This window comes from Leiobunum rupestre, chromosome 11 (genome assembly GCF_980474605.1).
Source record: "Leiobunum rupestre chromosome 11, qqLeiRupe1.1.hap1, whole genome shotgun sequence".
Classification (NCBI taxonomy): Eukaryota; Metazoa; Arthropoda; class Arachnida; order Opiliones; family Sclerosomatidae; genus Leiobunum; species Leiobunum rupestre.
Genome location: NC_143394.1, coordinates 8,417,935 through 8,440,831, shown reverse-complemented (window position 1 = coordinate 8,440,831; position 22,897 = coordinate 8,417,935). Strand labels below are relative to the sequence as shown.

General features: G+C 37.7%; 1 protein-coding gene across 1 annotated transcript; it reads left to right on the top strand.

The window, feature by feature from the left end:
- Window positions 1-4,287: 4,287 nt before the first annotated feature.
- LOC149921273 (zinc finger protein 862-like) lies at window positions 4,288-5,532 on the top strand. Its single transcript, XM_090162140.1, has one exon. The coding sequence runs from the start codon at window positions 4,288-4,290 to the stop codon at window positions 5,530-5,532; it is 1,245 nt and encodes a 414-aa protein (XP_090018266.1).
- Window positions 5,533-22,897: the final 17,365 nt, after the last annotated feature.

The window sequence follows — 22,897 nt, the reverse complement described above, 5'->3', positions numbered from 1 at the left end:
GGCTCTATGAGCTACAGAAGAATGAAAACATCAAAGCCACTCGTTGCCTTACAAGAAAAGCGGTTTATCCAAGCAATTTTGAAAAGATGAATGTGAAACGAGCGATAGATATCTTTTCTCCTCCAGTTATAGCCACTCTTGAGTATCTAAAGACTTACACAGGAAGCCATCCATCGGCTCACAAATTCGAAACAGCTGGGCCTACTATCACTTACATGAAGACTATCCAAAAGTGGTATGACATGCACAATGTAGGCACCAATAGTATTGGATACGAGACGAGAAATCCCAACAAGTTTCCATTCTTTTCAATCAACGATGAGAGACTAGCCTGGCTCGAAAATGATTTCCCTTCATATCTCTATGATCTTCTATCGAAATGTCAGAAGCCAGTTCTAACAAACGAAACATACGAAGCTCTTAGAATTACTAGTTTGTCCACAATATCCTGCGTACAACACCTCCTTGAATCTGGATATCATTTCGTATTAACGAGGAAATTAACCAGCGACGCTGTCGAAATGTTTTTCAGCATTCTCAGACAAATGGCCGGAGGCAACGATATGCTGGACGCAAGAGCGACTATTTTCAGTTTAGAAACCATTCTCAAGAAAGGGACACTCACAATATCTAAACCAAAGTCATCTAATGTTCCTGAAGATAGTTTCGTAGATCTAAAAGCCAGGCTTGATGCTGAACTAGAGGAATTTGAAAGAATGTCCAATTTATTTAACGAAGACAAATCATTGCCATCCGAAGTCACCGATTTACTCAATGATCTGGATGAGCACCCAGAAACTCAAAGATCAACGTTAAGACTGGCGAGTATAGCATACTTGGCTGGTTATGTTATTCGCATCATGGAAGAAAAGAATTTTTGTCAGTTATGCATGGAAAACGTTTCACAAGCTAATTCCAATTCACCATTAGTTGGACTGATAAAATTAACGGACCGAGGGGATCTCAGATATCCACAACAATCTTTCATCATGCTAATTGCGACTGTGACTAGATTTGTCGAGAGAGCGGTACCCTATTTGCGAGAATCTCCCGGAATATGTAAAAATTTGGAATCTCATTTAATGCCAAGAATTTCTGCGTGCCCTTACATCCAATGTGATTTGAATGACGACCATTCAAATCAAATCGCAGAAATTATTTGCAAGAAAGTTGTACCACCAATTGTCACTAACATCACGAAAACAATATCTGCCCGATTCGAGAGAGTGAAGGAACTAGTCACCAAACCTCTTTCTCGGAAAGTCCACAAGGTGTAATTATGCACCACCGACTATGACCATTACCACTGACTATGACCAATACCACCTAAAAAGATATGAGAGAGTGAAAGAACATGATGCTACTACCTCTTCCTCGCAAGGCCCATACTGCAAATTATTTCTAAGTGCCTTAACATGCAGTCTATGGTAAGAATTCTACTTAATTCTTTCTCTTAACCTTCATTCTATGTTGGTTATAATTTTAAATTTCTTCTAAGGTAATAATAAAGGCAGTACCACCATCTAAATTCCTAATCAACATCCACTGGATTTGCGAGTGAAAGAACATGTCACCAACCCTCTTTCTTGCAAGGTTTATTTGGTCTGATATACAATTTTTTGTAAGTATTAAACATATTTTCAAGTCCACGGTAAGTTTTCAAAAGTTATTTCTCTTCATCTTCCAAAATAGTAACAAATATATTTTTTAGGTGATCATCGGCCATTTTAAAGGAATGGTGAAAGTAACGCTTTCACGATATCTTTAAAGGCCCCTGTCAAAAGTACTAACACGATAGCTTCCATCGGAACCTTCCTGTATTTCGCTTTAGAAGTTTAATTGCTTTGTACTTTTGACTTGAGATGCTAGAAGTTGGCTTTGTTAAATCGTTGCTAACATGTGCGGCGTACCTTGCCTCCACGTGGCTTAGCGTTGGGAACTTAGGTTTTGAAACTAATTGTGATAAATTGAAAATTAAAACAAAATTGTTCAATAATGAATTTTAGTAAAATCTTTATCTTACACTTCATTATAAGTCTTATCAGAAGAAAATAGGGGAAGTACGTATCTGTAGGTTTGAGCCATAGAAGTCGTCGTGTGACCCACGAAAATGCCTTTTTACGCGTAATAAACCAAACTGAAAAAGTAGTTCCACTTTTGTTTTGATTCAACTCGGCTATAAACGACGAAAGCAAATACGCCTTAGCTCAATTAGCAGAGAATGAGAAGGACAATATGTCACAATTGTTCAATTTAAGAAAAATTGATTTTTTAAACGATGTATTCATCCGCGATTTCCCGCCAAACCGTTTTGGCGCGAAAATTCGTGAAAAGTGACGCCTTTCCAAAGCTGACTAGAAGCGTACTTCCCCCTATTTTCTTCTGGTCTTATTAACTTTCGATTCCATTTGACTGGTATTAACATAATTAGAAATGCAATTAGTTTTCACGGCCTATGCTAAATGGTACACGCTTTCTGCTTAAAAGATAATTAAATTATTACAATTACATACGTATGGCTTATTTTAAAACCTATGCACAGTGAAGTAAATTCTTTTATGGTTAAGCCCATTGGACTTCTCATTTAGTACCTTGGGTGTTTAATTTTCATGTATTTCTTCAATGACACTGTTCATATTATACTCAATAAACTGAATATTTTGAACATCATTTGGCATTTTGACTCTTAGTTCATCGTAGATTGCATCTTAGAAATCAAGTAACAGGTCCGTGGCTGTTAATGAATAATGACAGACCACCGTTAGAATTCATGTTTGGAATATGACCATAATCAGAATTATAATTAATAAAATTTGGTGAATAAGCAACAACTACTTATAAATTCAAATATGCCAGATGTAATATGTCGCAAACATTTTATCTGGGTATATTTAGTTGTAAAAACATATAAATTGAACCACAACCTACCTTTTTAATATCAGTAGAAAGAAAAAGCTCATAGTTTGTTTGTACACAACTTCATTAGATTAGATCCTTTACTCTAGTTTGTTTAAATCTAAAAAATATAATTACTTAGTTTGTAAAGCTTCTAATGATTTATATTAGAAATGGAATTGTAAATATTACACCTACTTACTGACCAAAAACCTCCTAGGAAAATGACTTCTTCTGAAAACCACATGTTCGTTTGTTTACTTTTTTTTTCGAGTAAGGGTGATTGCGCCGTCTTTTGCTAGAAGGCCGATTTTTAATAAATTATTCCGCGAAATATTTAGCTTCAAAAAATCTCTAAATGCGTTTAAACTGTTCATTAATAATTAACTTAAAAATGGTATAAGTAATTTATCACAAAATTTTATATTTTCTAAATAAGTAACGAAATACCAAAATTTCGTTATCTTTCCCCTAACATTTCAGTGTAAAGTTTAGTTTACATTTTTCCCGCGACTCTGTTTTGGCGTTGGCGACCCCGCCCTATTACTTTCGCGGTTTTAGAGCGATTGTCCTGGCCGCTACTGGCAGGGATGCCAGATTGGGCTGGAAAGCAGCCAATTGGGCTTCTTTTCAAGAATATTGGCTGGAAATAAAAGGGTTGGCTGTTGGCGGGAAATTGGGAAATTGGGCTTCTCGGGTTTTTTCTTGGGCTTTCGCTACTTGAAATACCGCCAAGAGCCAAGACTAATAGCATTTAGCGAATTTACGGCGCACTACTGAAAGAATGTCTGAATGTGAAATAGCGGGCCAAATCGGTCTTGAAAAAACTTTACCCCCAGCGCTCCCTTTTCATCGCGTTCTGAGAACGGGATTAAAGCGAGCTACGTAACGTATGGCGAACTGGTACAGTAAAACCTTTACAGCAGCTTATGATATGAAACCTGTCAGTAAACCGCTTATCAGTTATGGTCATAGGACAAGGTATCTGCCCTATTGTAATGTTTGAACCTACAAAACACAGTGGGGGGTTGACGTTGCGGTTTGGGGAAAAGGGAGCGCGGACATGCAGGGTTCAAATAAGAGGGCGAAAACGCTTATAAAGGTTGAGGAAAGGGGATGTGTTTTGATGGACATCTGGCGAACTTAAGGGGGGGAGGTGCAAATAAGACGGTTGAGGGAAAGCGTCACCTGCGATAAAGAGTATAATGGGTTATTAATTTCCAAGAATCTTGGGATTTTACCGAAGAGATAAAGTCAACGACTCAATTATCTCAAGAGTCAATACTCGGACATAAATACCCGTGCTATCTAGTCGGATTCTATTGGTAAAAATCTTTCGTTAATATTTTTCGGTGATCGTGATAATTATAGAACCAATAGTTAATTTTTGCAATGGCAAAGTCATTAAAGTGGGCTAAATACTCCAAAAAATACAACCCCGCTTGGGCGGACGACCCAAAATTACGAGATTTTGCAAAAGGAAAAGAAGGCGACGAACTGCTTCGATGTAAACAATGCTGCTGCTGTATCAGGGCACATTATAACGATTTAATTAATCATACAAAAACGGAAAAACATAAGAAAAATCTTAAGCCTGGAGATGTCTCTACGTTGTCTCAAGCGTTTGGAGTTCCTGTAACAAAAGTTCCTGCCGTAAACAAAGAGAATAAAATTCAAAATGTCAGAAAAAGGAGAGAACTAAAAATAGCTTTATTCGCTGCTTGCAACACTTCTATAACATCAGTTAACGAACTCGGAGAGATCCTTAATGCTGAATTTGAAGACACTGGTTTTCGGATGCACCGAACAAAATGTAGTGCCATTATAAGAAATGTTTTGGCACCATATTTCAAGAAGTTACTATTCGAAGACCTGAAAGACCGTCCGTTTTCCATCTTAGTCGACGAGTCAACCGACATAAGTACGAAGAAGTTGTTGTGCATTTCCGTCAAGTATTTTAGCTTATCGTCGTCGAAGTTCGTGACGACTTTCCTTGGAATGATTCAAATTGAGGATGCCACAGCGAAAGGTATAGTTGATGAAATTAAGAAGTTCTTCGAAAACCACGGTTTAAAATTCAATGACTTAATTGGAATTGGAACGGATGGCGCTAGCACTATGTGCGGAATCCATCATTCCGTTTTCACTCTTCTGGAAAAAGAAAAACCGGGACTTATTTTAGTCAAGTGCGTTTGCCACTCGTTGGACTTGGTGGCAAGTAAGGTGATGGAAAGTCTACCAAGTCACATCGAATTCCTCATAAGAGAAACGTACAATTGGTTTGCCCACAGTTCCAAAAGGCAGGAAGCGTACCAAAAACTGTACAAAGTATTAAATGATGACGAAGAACCACTAAAGCTGATGTCAATTTCAAACACCCGTTGGCTTATGGTCGCGGACTGCATCGAGAGAATTCACACGCAGTACGATGCATTGAAATTACATTTTTCTCTGGCAGCTGACCATCCAGATACTAAGAAGTGCTATACCACAAGAATCCTCAGATATATGTACAAAGACGAATCCAATAGGTTATATTTAATTTTAAACCGGATTAAGCAACTAAACAAGCTTTTCCAATTGGACGACGGAGATTTATTGAAGCTATTCTTGGACTTTTTTTTGAAGGAACGTTGAAAAGGATTTTGAAACCGATGGTCTTCAATGCGAATAAAGAAACGAACACCCTCCTAAAATTGGATTTGTCTGAAATGAAAACCGTGTATCTTAGTCCAAAAGACTGTGATCTAGGGGTGGAATTTTCATCGAAGCTACATAGCTCAAAACTCTCGGCTGAGACTAAACACCAAATTGAAGACAGATGTTTTGAATTTATCAAATCAGTAGCAATCCAATGCCAATTTAGATTACCAAGCAGTCAAAATGTGTTAAGGAAACTTAATACAATTGCCCCTACGAAGATTTTGGCGGAAGGCGCCAAAGCAGTAGCGGCGCTAAGGGTGGGCTGAAGTGGGCTTTAGCCCCCCTGCATTTCTGAGAGGGGCCACATATTTATATTAAAAGGGTCACATATTCATAATTAAGAGGCCACATATTTTAATTTATGAATTTTCATTATCTCTAGAAATTTGTTTTATTACCAAAAAACGTTTTTCTGGAAAAAATCTTTCAAAATCAATTTGTTTACTCAAAAAGGTAGTAGACCATAAACATATAGATTCGGGAGGAAGGTAGCGGAAATTGAGAGAAAGTTGAATAGAAAGGGGCTTATGGGAATTTAGGGAAATTTCCCAGGCATGCACGTGTCCCCTCCAGGTCAGATACGAAGGCCAATAGGGGGTCCAGAAAACGCGACGAGAGCCGCAACAATAAAACGAACTTGCTCTTCTCGCTTCCTGGAAAATTTTGGGTTTTTTCGATTTTACCACTTTTGCAAAATATGGTCAATCCAAGGTTCCCGCTAGGGGCCACAAAATAATTAGCCCACCTGTGAAAAAACCTTAGCGCCGCTACTGCGCCAAAGCAGTTGAAAGTTTACCAGACTCTATTTTTAAAAATAAGGGAAAACTGGAAACGCAAATGAGACATGTTTCAAACCTCGTCTGGGAAGAAAAAACAAGCGCTACCGCCTTCTGGAAGGAAGTGTTTATGTTTAGGGACGCATCCAATGAAAACCCATTGAGGGAATTAGCTGAAGGTGCTCTTACACTTCTTTGTCTCAAACTCTCCAATGCCCACGTCGAAAGGGTATTTTCTCAAGTGAACATAACTAAAAACGACTTAAGAAACCGAATGGGTCTTGAGTTGTTAGAAAGTATTTTGTACTTAAAATTTGGACTACAAATGAAATATATAAAAAGCTCTAAGTTCCTTCCACCTTTAGAATTGATTGAAAGTTTTAACTCGTCAATTTATGATTAATTAAACTGGTTTTATTTCCCTTTTGGGTTTTATGAATGGTGTTGGTGTGTAATTTGCTTTGAAATTTCTAAAATAAAAATTAATTCAAATTTTTCACGATTAATTGTTGGCTTGTTTTTGGACTGAGTAGCCTAGGACTTAGTCAGTTTTTGGGCTGGTTTCGAAATATCGATTGGCGGTTTTTTGGGCTTCTTTCCGATTTCATTTTGGCGGGTTGAAGGTTTTAAATCTGGCATCCCTGGCTACTGGCGCGAGAGGGAGCGCACGCGGAACGAGCGCATGGAGGCGGCCATGATCTGGCAGCAGTGTTTCCACTTTGCGGCGAAAAAGGGCGTTTTCGGCCAAAACTGTCTCGGTGGGCACCATAAATTTTAAAACCGGCGAAAAGGCGAAAAAGCGGCGAAAACCATTGAAAACGGCGCAAATTGCGGCGAAAATATTTTTCGATATTTTCAGTCAGAAAAACTAAAAATCGTCGTCTCTGTAGTCCCCCTATGTCCGCCAATTAAATTTTTATATATACGAATAAAAAATTTATAACATTTGAAGAAATAAAATGTATTTTTTTATATAAAAAAATATTACCCAAATCTAAGATTGGAAATAAAGATAAGTAAAATATGCAGTGACACTCACTAAACAAAATTAAGGTAAATCTATGGGGGGAAATTGCGGCGAAAACGGCGGCGAAAATCGACTATAGAACCGGCGAAAACTGGTAAAATTGCCCCTAAAATAGACAAAAATCTCTACCGCAGAGTGGAAACACTGTCTGGCAGCCTTGATTAGAAACGGCAACTCATTCGAAAGACAAAGAGAACGAACGAGGTTCAGCTAGTCGAGACTCGATAGAGTGCATGTTAGTTTCATGTTTTTAAAGGAAAATATCTTATTTTTCAAAGGATTTTTATATTTCTGAAGGTATGTAAATTCATTAATAATAATTGTATTTTAAATGCCATTTTTTTTAATTGAAAAGTATTTATAATACAAATGTTATACCCACGTTAGGCCTAGGCTTAAAATTTTCCGAGGCGCAAAGCTTGGATTAATAATATTAATTAAAGCATGGACTAAAAACGAAAAATACCGCCTTATGAAGACAGGAACGAGCTTTCTAAGAGGCAAAGGCTTAGGCACAAGATAAATTACCCTAGACAACACTGACTTGAATTCTAGAGGAGATAATATAAAGTTATTGGGATAGAAGAACAGTGTGTCAGAATTTATAGCCCGGTGTACCTAGTAACAGAGACCATACCACCGGAGGCCTATCATCATAGTGCCCTACGCCATCGTCCACCTAGCCCGGACATAAGGTTATGTATTTGTACCCCGCCGTTCCGCTGGGCACTACGGCGGCACACAAGACAAAGAGTCATGCCGGACAAAAATGCACTTTGCGAAACAAACGTTCGGCCAGTGAGACAGCCATAAAGACAGGCTCACATATGGCAAACAAACGCCCTCATCATGGCCCAACAAAAGGCGACCCCATGGGCTGCCCTAATTCCCACCCTCGCACAGCTGAGGACTAGAGTGACTTCCTCTTCCACCACACAAATCCTCCCCAGTAGGATATTGAATGCCAAGTATGGAACACCCCCGAGGTTCCAGTGACCCAGCGCCCCGATCACGAGACACCTCCTCGAGGACTCCAGTGACCCAGCAAACCGGGTGTGGACCGCCCCCAAGAGCCCCGCGACACCGAACGCCGGGTGTGGAGCCCCTCAAGAGCTCCAGTGACCCCATCAAACCACTGGATAGGAACAGATAGGGACCTAGCCCGGACAGGTAACAAATCCAGCATGGGTAGCAGAACCCTACTACTGATGGTCGCGCTTTTGACGCAAGCCACTCAACCCAGCAGAAGGTGCAGCAATGGGTGGACCAATCCCCACTTCGCACACAGCAGTGGGATTTAGAAAGGATGCTCTAGCAACTCCAGCCGACACCCTACCTACGTAGGTAAGGAGCCAAACCCTTTGGAGAGAGCTCCTAAAGGGGAACGACGAGCACCCAGCAGTCCAAGTAACCCGGCACAGCTGGCACCGGAGATTCCGGTGGGCCCCAAAAGGCCGAGAAACAGTTCTTGTGGTACCGTAATTGAAAATTTTAGTGCCCAAGACTCGTCCTCAATGGTTTTTAGTTCACTTCTATTTTGTGTGAGAATTTTGTACTTCAGGAATTGAGCATTTGAGTTGCTAGTGTGTGGTCTCTATGTTATTAACACTGCAGTACAAATAGTGAAATTTAATTAATATTTAATTAACTTTTCACATCTAAATAATTTTTAGATGTGAAAAGTTTTATAGTCAAAGATTATCAGCCTCAATAGTTAAGTGGCTTAGAAGTTATATATGTGTTATTTTTATATTTAAACATTTTTGGTACAGAAATTGAAAGTTATTACCTGTAATATTCGGCCTCTATTTTCATATTTTTATACGGTGAACATTTTGTGATAGAGGAACTAAAAGTTTTAATTCTGAAGCGGCCACTTTAATATATGTGCCATGATTGTACAAATATTGAACATTTTGTATTAAAACATCATAACGTTAAATATAATATTATGTACCGATATACCCATAAAAATAGTTAGCCTCTAACCGGTTTAAGAAATATTTTTACAAGTAACTATCAGTATGACGCATATTGGTAGGGCCGACTACTGTTTTATGGGTGGGCTTTAATGAAAGAAATTGATCCAATTAATGTGCTGCCATGAAATATTTGTTGATAGACTGGATATTTTGGAGGTGGGCCACCTGTTCAGCAATAAGTCGGGCCGACCTCGACGTTATGACTCAATGCCGACGGTGAAGTTAGGACCCTTTGGCGGAATAAAAGCCGACAAAGTCGGCCCGCAAGGTTAATTGACGAGGGGGCGTATGTTTTGAAACCCGTCGGGCCGACTGATATACAGTCTTCTGGTCGTAAAATAATGGTTACCAAGCTACTTTTTTATGGGCGGGCCATCCATCTGTCCAATAATATGTCGGGCCGACACCGACGAAAACCATACAGTCGGCCGACGGTGACATTTTGACCCTTTGGCGGAATAAATGCCGACAAAGTCGTCCCGAAAGGTTAAATGCGGAGGAGGCGTATGTTTAGAAACCCGTCGGGCCGACTGATATACAGTCTTCTAGTCGTAAAATAAGGGTTCACAAGGCTGGGTTTTTTATAGGTAGGCCATCTGTCCAGTAGTAAGTCAGGCCGACATCGACGTAGCGACTCTCAGCCGACCAAAACCATACAGTCGGCCGACGGTGACATTTTGACCCTTTGGCGGAATAAAAGCCGACCGAGTCGGGGAAGGCACTTTCAGCGACGTCGGCCCGACGAATTCGTGCTACTGGGGTTCCAATAAAACTGAGTTGAAACCGTCACGACGGTGAGAGTTAACGAAAAAAACCACTAAACCAAACCACACCAACCGCAAATTTATCCGTTAACGCTCACCGTCAGACGGTGGTTTTTCCAACCTTAAAACTGAAAAAAACGGTTTTTCGACTTTGCTCCGGTAACGCGTTCGCATCCCACAGACACACACCCTCACACCCGCACACAGACATACACGATGATTGTATAACCCCTCCTAGGGGACTTAAAATATTAGCCAGATGGAAATGTATATATTTTAAAACCCTTTTTGGTTAAATTTAGCCTTGATAACGTAATATTAAATTGATTGGTTCCCTAAAAATGTCATTTTTCGACGCGATGGAAATACACGCCGGTGACGTTTTTTCTTCCCCTTTTTGGTGCCAGGGGGGGATTCGACCATTTCGTCCGTGGATGTTCTGAACAAAGCCATTTGGCTGAATAGATCAAGCAAGCACGCTCTCAACCTGGATAAAATGACTACGCTTACGCAATAAAATTTATAAACATATATTTAAATTTCGCGTCTTAATCACACAAAACTAACACTTATCATCAATTGAAACTGACCACTTGAGCTCGCCCTGTGTTAATTATTCACACTCTTTCTACTGATCGAATCTAAATTTAACATTGATTTCGCGGAAATAAAGTAACGCCCAACGATTCAACGACTAGAATAATATTTTATTGATAAAATGTGCTTTCATTGTTACGTTATAATGTTATACAAGTAGTGCCATCATTGGTAAATACACTAGAATTTTTAAAGGAAAATAGGTGCTACACTGAAGAATGCCTTCAAATTCTAATGTTATGTATATTTCATTATACATGTATTATACATTCAAACGCAGATTTGTTTTTTATTCAGCTCACGGCATTTAAGAACTCTTGTAGTTTTCTTAAAAGTAAAATTTGAGCAGTCTTCGTCTTTTGCGCAGCTACACAAGCACCTACGGCCAGAAAAAGTTGAACCACAAAATCCATTTTGTTTCTCTGCACATTTCAATTCCTTGCACATTTCTTCTTTACCTCCACATTCTAAAAATATTCCATCTGTTTATTCTTTTAAAACTATTATAATTCACCTACGCCGTAAGCGAGATAATGCTCAGTGTTTTCCATTTGACTGCTCAAAATTCGCCCCGAATCGGCCTCTGACGTCATTTATCTCGCGCCCGAGAAAAGTTGCTTTATACCACACTGAAAAGGAAAGGTGGGTTGTGGGCCATCTCGGAGCGCACGAGAAGTGATCGGAGCAGGTTCGAACACGCAAAGAGGACATGATATGTTGATCAGGATAATAATCTTGGAGCGATCGAGAAGAGTCAATTGCAAAACTTGTAATAGTCGTTTGAATACTAATAACACAACCCACTATTCAAGAGTGAAGTTTATTTGACGAGGTGGCCCGAGGCACCTGTAAGTCAAATCGCTGAGGAAAATTAAAGTTGGGAAATGGTAGAGCCACGTGAGTTATATTACTATTAATCAAATATTGATAAAAGAAATTCCGCGGTCCGAAAGCTCCTATATTTGTAAATTGAGTATTTTAACTCTATAAACTATCAGTCTATGATAAAACTTTGAAAAATTTCAAAATAACCATGGAACCAAATTTTTATATTTATAATTATATTACTAATTTTTATATTTTTCGATGCGTCTTTTAACAACAGACCGCTAACTATTCAAATTATCACATTAAAACCCCTTCAAACTCTGCGCAGTGGACAAATGCCCGTTTCGCTGGCGTGAAGTGACTGCCTTGCCTTAACGACAGTTCTCAAAAGTGTCTTACTTCCAGAAATAACGAAATTACGATAATTAGTTCAAGGGGATGATCTCAGATGGCACCCAGCCATAACTGTTTTTACAACGGATATTTTTCTAATAAAAATTAAAGAAATCCCGGTAAAAACGTGTTCTTTGTCATTCTTACTTGCAAACATTTCGACTGCGCCAATTTCGAGGACAGCGCAGAGCGTCCAAGCCAAGAAAACAGCCCAAACTTTCGAGTTCATGTTAATTTTACCTTTTTAAAAATAAGTTTTGTGAAAAATATTAATCCAAGATTAATGTCAATTGGTATTTTTAATTGACTTCATTTGACTTAAGTAAATATAATTTCATTAAGCAATAAATTGCTTTCTTATAAACATTTAAATTCTTTAGCCAGGAAATTTAATTATTAGACAACTTTCGGGAGTTGAAGTATGAGATCTATTTTGAGAAAAAGATCTTCGAGAATTAAATAAAAAAGTGGCTCCTCTGATATCTGATTATAATGACCGCGGATCAGAAAATGTAACTGTTATGATAGAATCAGCTGCAAGCGCTAGGTGGTTTTCAATTGGCCTTTCTATAAATTCATCTACGCTTGCCGAACTTGTTTTTATGTTGCTCCTACGTCACGATGTCCTGGCTTTATTAGAAAAGTTTTGATACGCGCGGTTTGCACGCGCACGTGAAAATCCGAGGTTTTTCGCGCCTTAAGCACGCGCTCTTAATATTACCGAAGTTAAAGCAGTGACGTAGTAGCTAAGTTAAAACAAGAAGGCCACGTTAATTTATAGAAACATCTATTAGACGGATGACCCTCGAAAAGGTGCTACTTGCTCAGCCCTAAATATTCCACGCCATTGGTCACAAACGTGCGAATAAATGAAAAATTTAATACGAATAAAAAGCCCATTAACAATTATAACATTCCACCTAATGGAATTAATACAACATTTAATTTAAGCGAAAGGCTGTTAAGGTTATTGATCTCGGTATTTGGTATTCCATTCCGTGGATTGTTTAAAATTTCAAAGAGATCTCTTTAATCAAGGAACACCACGGTGCGTGTAACGAAAGAGTCGGACGAAAATCAGAATGGTTACATCAAGTGTGCTATTCTTTGATTAGGGAAATATAGTATTTTATTGAATAACCTAATTAATCTTAGTTTTTAATTAATATTATTTAAAATATTTCCCATGAATTAAATTAGTTATAAATAAATCTAAAACGGAACCCTTAAAGGATTGTTTGGTTATCTAATAAAAAACGTTAAATAAAATAATAAGGTAAATTCTTACGATAATGAATTTTCCAAGAAGCGCACCCCGGCAATTTCCAAACAAGTAATGTTCTCTACCGAGTGCTACGCGCCTTTTTATGGCGAAGGCGCGAATCGTGTAGTTCACATGCAGAGTTTCCTTTACCTCGCAGAGATGCTTCACGTTCGAGTTTAGTTATCTTTACTGAGGTTCACTTCACGTAGAATGTAATTGAGACTGGGAGTTCCCGTCGATGTTCACCCAAACAGCTTAATTCAGGCCAACGTCTGGACTACTCTTACAACGAATGTACCTCTTTCCACTATAACCTGACAACCTTGACAAAGGTGCGGTTCGTACAGGCTACAGACGCAATTACTTCCAGGTAACGTATATTTGATACCGATGGCTTACGCGCCTACCTTATTAAATTAACGCCTACTTAATGACTTTAATCCAATTACAAAACATGCACTGTCATTAATCAAAATACAAAACATATGTCTTACATGAATTAAATATTCGTAGACATTTTCGGGCTAGAACTCATAGTTAAAAACATTCAAAATTTAACGACAGATAATCAATCATTGAAATATATTGTAAAATTCCCTGTAATTAAAATATAAATATAATTAAATAATAATAATATTAAAATCTACCCTTACAAAGACTAATAAGAAGTTAGTGTGAATGAGTTATATTTTTTTGTGGTAAGTAATAACTCTAAAGTACGGAAAAATTGAAAATATTAAATTTAAATTCAACTATTGGGTTGGGAATTAATAAGAACTAACAAGTGATCAGCCCCTGTAGTGTGCCTGTGCATTAAAACGGAGTGTAAGAATTATTAAGGGGTTAATGGTGGCCTTTGGTAGTTCGTGGTCTGGAGGCATAGATGATTCGTCACCCTCATCACATTCAGGGACGTCCCTTTGAAGAGGGATAAGGGAAGCCTCCCCTAATAATTTTGGGCAGTTGGATAAATTCAATTTTGTCAACATGATCTTTAAGAACGATTTTAAAAAACAACAACGCGCCGACATATTTCGCCAATTGACTCAGAAAATTGAAAGTAAAGTTGGCAAGGCTTCGCCTACGAGCTTTTACCTCGTTGGTACGTCCCTGGTCATCTTATGTGAGGTAATGATTGGTTATTTCTAGAAAAAGGTAAGGATGTGATTCAGTTAGGAGAGTCCGTCCATCTTGGACCCTTTGACGAGGATGATAACTGTCTGGACCCTTGAATGCCGTTTCCACGCTGATGACCTTCCTTCGCTCGCTGAAGAAATCCAAACACACGGCTACTGTTCTACCGAAAGTGACCGGACATACCCTCACTTCATCCAGGAGCTAAGCCCAGCCAAGACCGTGAGTGGAAGAAGTAACCGCTAAACCATCGTTCATCGATGGCTCTACCCAATAGAAATTGAAGTGGACTCGGAATCCGAGAAAACTGGCTCCCGTCGTCGAAACTAGAGAAAAACACCGAGAGAAGAAAACATTCAAATGGGTAATAGGTCTTAGAGATTTTTTAATTTGGCGCCTCGACATAAGGCCCTAGGTAAAAAGCTCAATGATTGTTTATCGCAGAAACACGTGGCGATGCTGCCTTGGTTCACGAGATAATTTTCGGATGACCTTGAGGACATGAGTCAAGGCATCAGTCTATAATATTGTTAAATAAGTTTGTCACTTCGGGGAATATTTTACTGAGAGCTAGTCCCGGAGTTACGTCATCACGAGAAAAAAATCTCCTCCTAACGAGGCTCTGTTAAAGGCTACGTGTGACGCGGGAGCAAGCGAACGCAAAACGGTGATGAAGCCCGTAATGCAGTCTGTCTTGCGAATAGCTCTCAGTGAGGAATAGGAAGTGTCACACTTATGTTACAATATTCTTATGGTCAAGGTCATTGAAATGTTCATAGTCGGCTGTCCCTGCACGCTCAATGACACCCCAAAATTTCAATTTCGTAACTAAAACACATTTTGAGATTATCGCCCTGGTTCGGTTCTTAATTTACAACCTGTATATACAATATGTTCAATATATACGATTAGCCCATAGAGAAGTTCATAAACGTACCTTACCTAGAAAATGGGCAATTTCTTTAGTGTTCAGAGTTACCCAATGCTGTTCGAAGTTGGAAAGGGGGAGTTCGGAGTGTCCCGGATTTGTTCGGAGTTAGCCTTGGGGAAATTGATTTGATTTAAATTTAATTATAGTTAGAGGTCTAAAATTGAGGGATAATGTGTCTAAGGAATGGTTCATAATATCTCCCCTTTAATTTTTTCCTTTCGTTAAAAATCATTTATGTTATTTAACGATTTGTAAAAAGTGTTCGGAGTTATAGCATCCCACCCTAGTATGAATAGTACTAGCAACGATATATTTAGTCTATGGTCGGGCTCGATTTTCTCGAAAATGTATCGGTTATCATAGAATCAGCCGCAAGCGCTTGGTGGTTTTCAATTTGACGGATGACCCCCGAAATGGTGCCGCTTGCTCAGCCCTAAAACGACTCACTCGGCGGCGCTGAAGTGGAGAAAATTTCGAATTTTGATGACGTATTTTTAACCCCCTCTGCCGCTCCCTCTTTTCATTTCGCGACATTATACCGTACTGACACCGAGGATTAGATTTTCTAATCGAGATTAGAAAATCTAATCACGATTAGAAAATCTAATCACGATTAGAAAATCTAATCACGATTAGAAAATCTAATCACGATTTAAACGAGATTTAATTTAATAATTTTAATCAGATTTAATCATATTAATTATATTTAATCATTTAATCATTTAATTATGAATAAATAAGATTTAAACATTCTAATCATGATTAAACCTGATTTAATCAACATAATCGTGATTAAATTGAATTTAATTAAATAATCGGATTTAATCTTTCGAGGGGTGCGTTGTTAATCAAGGAAGTGACCTGCCCCTCGGTGTCAGTACGGTATAATGTCGCGAAATGAAAAGAGGGAGCGGCAGAGGGGGTTAAAAATACGTCATCAAAATTTGAAATTTTCTCCACTTCAGCGCCGCCGAGTGAGTCGTTTTAGGGCTGAGCAAGCGGCACCATTTCGGGGGTCATCCGTCAAATTGAGAACCACCTAGCGCTTGCAGCTGATTCTATGATAACCGATACATTTTCGAGAAAATCGAGCCCGACCATAGACTAAATATATCGTTGCTAGTACTATTCATACTAGGGTGGGATGCTATAACTCCGAACTCTTTTTTCAAATCGTTAAATAACATAAATGATTTTTAACGAAAGGAAAAAATTAAAGGGGAGATATTATGAACCATTCCTTAGACACATTATCCCTCAATTTTAGACCTCTAACTTTAATTAAATTTAAATCAAATCAATTTCCCCAAGGCTAACTCCGAACAAATCCGGGACACTCCGAACTCCCCCTTTCCAACTTCGAACAGCATTGGGTAACTCTGAACACTAAAGAAATTGCCCATTTTCTAGGTAAGGTACGTTTATGAACTTCTCTATGGGCTAATCGTATATATTGAACATATTGTATATACAGGTTGTAAATTAAGAACCGAACCAGGGCGATAATCTCTAAATGTGTTTTGGGGTGTCATAGAGCGTGCAGGGACAGCCGACTATGAACATTTCAATGACCTTGACCATAAGAATATTGTAACATAAGTGTGACACTTCCTATTCTTCACTGAGAGCTATTCGCAAGACAGACTGCATTACGGGCTTCATCACCGTTTTGCGTTCGCTTGCTCCCGCGTCACACGTAGCCTTTAACAGAGCCTCGTTAGGAGGAGATTTTTTTCTCGTGATGACGTAACTCCGGGACTAGCTCTCAGTAAAATATTCCCCGAAGTGACAAACTTATTTAACAATATTATAGACTGATGCCTTGACTCATGTCCTCAAGGTCATCCGAAAATTATCTCGTGAACCAAGGCAGCATCGCCACGTGTTTCTGCGATAAACAATCATTGAGCTTTTTACCTAGGGCCTTATGTCGAGGCGCCAAATTAAAAAATCTCTAAGACCTATTACCCATTTGAATGTTTTCTTCTCTCGGTGTTTTTCTCTAGTTTCGACGACGGGAGCCAGTTTTCTCGGATTCCGAGTCCACTTCAATTTCTATTGGGTAGAGCCATCGATGAACGATGGTTTAGCGGTTACTTCCCAGGTAGCACGAGCACGTGTATATAAGGGTGATATTTAGTATTCATCGTTTATATTCCGTGTTGAGTAAAATATATACGTCGTTTCAACGTGTTAAGTTAGTATATAAGACACTTATTCAGTCATGCGTTTCACTACACGTGTTTCCTACGTATAGATATGGTGAATATAACACTAGATTGGCAGTCGGGTAGTTTTTTCGTATATAAATAGCAGATAATTAACTAGGTTGGAAAAGTGTGAAGCTTTACGTTGTGGTTACGTAGATATATGCCTAATTTACATGTGCTCCTGCTATACCGGATATATTTGCAAAATATATCAGTAGGTTGGTAATTGAGGTTTCAAAAAGTGGACAAATAACAAGTGGCGTAGACAAGTGAAGGGTTCCTTTTGAAAACCCTCCCTTGGGCGTATCTTTGACTACGCAAAATTTGCATCACCTTCCTTACCCCCTCTTTACTTTCACCAGGTATTTTTAAGTGTTCAATTATGCGTACTTACCGATTATACAATGCGCTTATTAAGTTTAAATTACATTAAATCATACGGTATTAAGCTGGTATATGGAGTGTAGTAAGGAGTTATTTTTCGTGTATTTAGCGGTTAAATTTCATGCATTAAGAGATTATTTCGAGTACATTAATTTGTTATTCTTCGTGCGTCAAACGCTTGTTTTTCGTGCCCTAATTGGTAATTTTGTGTGAATTAATTGGTTATTTTGCGTCCATTAATTGGTTATTTTGCGTCCATTAATTGGTTATTTTGCGTCCATTAATTGGTTATTTTGTTTGCATTAATTGGTTATTTTTCATGTAGTTAGGGATATTTGCCGTGCATTAATAAGTTACTATCGTGCATTAATTCGTTATTTTGTGGGAACTATTTCGTTATTTTCCGTGAACTTATTGGTTATTTTCCTTGTATTAAACGATATTTTCGGTGTATTTATAGGTTATTTGGCGTAAATTATGTTGTTAGTTTTCGTGTATTAAGCGGATATTTGGCATACAATAAGAGGTTATTTTTCGAGTAATAAGCACTTATTTTGCGTGCACGAAGAGATTATTTCGAATACATTAATCTATTATTTTGCATGTATTAAGCTTTTTTTCGTGAATAAAGCGGTGTTTTATTTAGGGCGTACTCTTTTCCGAAGGATTGTTTGACTTTCAAACGCTGTAAAGGTCTCCATTTCTAGATTTTAAAAGCCATTTATAAATATATTTTTGAAAACTTCTTTTCTTGGGTCTATTCTTTAATTTTATGAAATTAACTATAAGTGTATCTTAAATATTAATATAGAATTTCGTCCTTCACATACATTTTGTAAGATAATTGGGCAGAATTATAGAGAATAGAGAGCTATGGAAGAAATACTGCATTGAAGAGGTACAAATTGTTTCTTAGTCATATGTATTTGATATTCTCTAAACTGTTTTTTCCCGTCTTATGCATTCTAGTCCTAAAGACAATGAAAGTTAAGATATGCACTATTGAAAAAAATATTTATCAATATAACACATAATCAATAAATGTATTGTATCCCCAAAACTTGATACTATCTAGTATTAGAAAAAAACTCATCGTGCAATGTGTACCTTTTCATCACATAATTAAATATAAACAATTAATGCACGAAAATAGCCAATTAAAGCACCCAAAATAGCTCATTTTTGCACCCAAAACCATCTAAATAATGCATGCAAAATAACTTATGTATGCACGTAAAATAACCAATGACTGCACACAAAATAACCAATTAATGTACTCAAATCAAACAATTAATGTACACAAAATAACCCATTAATGCAACCAAAATAGGCAACTAATGCACAGAAACTAACTTATTATTGCACACAAAATAACCAATTAATGTACATAAAATAAACAATTAATGCACAAAAATAACCGATTGACCAACGAAAAAAACCGATTGATACTCAAAAATTTGCAATTAATGTACACGAAATAATACCTGGATTCACGGAAACTAACCGCTTAATACACAAAAAATAACTCCTTAATACACGCAAAATTGCTGATTAATACGGTATAATTTAAATAAAAAACACGGTTATTGTTTTCAAACTGAATGCTATTTGAACTTAATAGGCGCTTTTTTAATCTAAATATACGCGTAATTTAATACTTAAAAACTACGTAGTGAAACACGTGCTAACTGGTGACATGATCATCGTTTACCAAACGTGTTTCTTATACGTTTTAGAAACCTCGATAAAACACGTAATATGTACGTGATGGTGCTACCTGGGTTCTCCCACTCACTTCACGGTCTTGGCTGGGCTTAGCTCCTGGATGAAGTGAGGGGATGTCCGGTCACTTTCGGAAGAACAGTAGCCGTGTGTTTGGATTTCTTCAGCGAGCGAAGGAAGGTCATCAGCGTGCAAACGGCATTCAAGGGTCCAGACAGTCATCATCCTCGTCAAAGAGTCCAAGATGGACGCCTAAGTCTCTCGGGTGAAGACGGACTCTCCTAACTGAATCACATCTTGACAGCTTTCTAGAAATAACCAATCATTACCTCACCTTGCCAACTTTACTTTCAATTTTCTGAGTCAATTGGCGAAATATGTCGGCGCGTTGTTGTTTTTTAAAATGGTTCTTAAAAATCATGTCGACAAAATTGAACTTATCCAACTGCCCAAAATTATTAGGGGAGGCTTCCCTTATCCCTCTTCAAAGGGACGTCCCTGAATGTGATGAGGGTGACGAATCATCTATGCCTCCAGACCACGAACTACCAAAGGCCACCATTAACCCCTTAATAATTCTTACACTCCGTTTTAATGCACAGGCACACTACAGGGGCTGATCACTTGTTAGTTCTTATTAATTCCCAACCCAATAGTTGAATTTAAATTTAATATTTTCAATTTTTCCGTACTTTAGAGTTATTACTTACCACAAAAAAATATAACTCATTCACACTAACTTCTTATTAGTCTTTGTAAGGGTAGATTTTAATATTATTATTATTTAATTATATTTATATTTTAATTACAGGGAATTTTACAATATATTTCAATGATTGATTATCTGTCGTTAAATTTTGAATGTTTTTACCTATGAGTTCTAGCCCGAAAATGTCTACGAATATTTAATTCATGTAAGACATATGTTTTGTAATTGGATTAAAGTCATTAAGTAGGCGTTAATTTAATAAGGTAGGCGCGTAAGCCATCGATATCAAATATACGTTACCTGGAAGTAATTGCGTCTGTAGTCTATACGAACCGCACCTTTGTCAAGGTTGTCAGGTTATAGTGGAAAGAGGTAATTTCTTAGTAAGAGTAGTCCAGACGTTTGCTTGAATTAGGCTGTTTGCGCGAACATCGACGCGAACGCCCAGTCTCTATTACATTCTACGTGAAGTGAACCTCAGTAAAGATAACAAAACTCGAACGTGAAGCATCTCTGCGAGGTAAAGGAAACTCTGCATGTCAACTACACGATTCATGGCTTCGCCATAAAAAGGCGCGTAGGACACGGAAGAGAACATTAATTGTTTGGAAATTGCCGGAGCTTGCTTCCTTCAAAAATCGTTCTCGTAAGAATTTGCCTAATTATTGTACTTAACGTTTTTGACAAGATAACGAAACAATCCTTTAAGGGTTCCGTTTTAGATTTATTTATAACTAATTTAATTCATGGGAAATATTTTAAATAATATTAATTAATAACTAGGATTAATTAAGTTATTCAATACAATACTAGATTTCCTTAATCAAAGAATTGCACTTGATGTAACCATTCTGATTTTCCTCCGACTCTTTCGTTACACGCACCGTGGTGTTCCTTGATTAAAGAGATCTCTTTGAAATTTTAAACAATCCACGGAATGGAATACCAGATACCGAGATCAATAACCTTTATCGCCTTTCGGTTAAATTAAATGTTGTATTTTTCCATTAGGTGGAATGTTATTGGGCTTTTTATTCGTATTAAATCTTTCATTTATTCGCAAGGGCACGTTTGTGTCCAATGGCGTGGAATATTTAGGGCTGAGCAAGTAGCACCTTTTCGGTGGTCATCCGTTAAATTAAAAACCACTTAGCGCTTGCAGCTGATTCCATCATAACAGTTACATTTTCTGATCCGCGGTCATTATAATCAGATATCAGAGGAGCCACTTTTTTATTTAATTCTCGAAGATCTTTTTATCAAAATTGATCTCATACTTCAACTCCCGAAAGTTGGCTAATAATTAAATTTCCTGGCTAAAGAATTTAAATGTTTATAAGAAAGCAATTTATTGCTTATTGAAATTATATTTACTTAAGTCAAATGAAGTCACTTAAAAATACCAATTGACATTAATCTTGGATTAATGTTTCTTTTCACCAAACTTATTTTTAAAAAGGTAAAATTATCATGAACTCGAAAGTTTGGACTGTTTTCTTGGCTTGGACGCTCTGCGCTGTCCTTGAAATTGGCGCAGTCGAAATGTTTGCAAGTAAGAATGACAAAGAACACGTTTGTACCGGGCTTTCTTTAATTTTCATAAGAAAAATATCCTTTGTAAAAACAGATATGGCTGGGCCCCATTTGGTACCATCCTATGGAACTAATTATCGTAATTTCTGGAACTATGATTAATTCGCCTTTTGAGAACTGTCGTTAAGGCAGGGCAGTTACTACGCGCGAGCGAAACGGGCATTTGTCCACTGCGCCGAGTTTGAAGGAGTTGAAAAGTGATAATTAGAAAAGTTAGCGGTCTGTTGTTAAAAGACGCATTGTAAAATATATATATTAGTAATATAATTATAAAATTTAAAATTTTGTTCCATGATTATTTTGAAATTTTTAAAAGTTTTATTATAGACTGATACTTCAGGGAGTTAAAATACTCAATTTACAAATATAGGAGCTTTCGGACCGCGGAATTTCCTCCGCTAGACAATATTACAGATTGTAATAAAGTATCAGTCTTTTATCAATATTTTATTAATAGTAATATAACTCACGTGGCTCTACCATTTCTCAACTTTAATTTTCCTTAGCGATTTGACTTACAGGTGCCTAGGGCCACCTCGTCAAATAAACTTCACTGTTGAATAGTGGGTAGTGTTATTAGTATTCAAACGACTATTAAAGTTTTGCAATTGACTATTCTCGATCGCTCCAAGATAATTATCCTGATCAACATATCATGTCCTCGAACCTGCTCCGATCAATTCTCGGGCGCTCCGAGATGGCCCACAACCCACCTTCCTTTTCAGCGCGAGATCAATGACGTCAGAGGCAGATTCGGGGCGAATTTCGAACATTCAAATGGAAAACACTGAGCATAATCTTGCTTACGGCGTAGGTGAATTATAGTAGTTTTAAACGAATAAATAGATGGAATATTTCAGAATGTAACCGCAAAGAAGAAATGTGCAAGGACTTGAAATGTGCAGATAAACAAAATGGGCGTTGCATTATTGGTCATTTTCAATATAGTTGCATGTGTAGCTGCGCAGAAAACGAAGACTGCTCA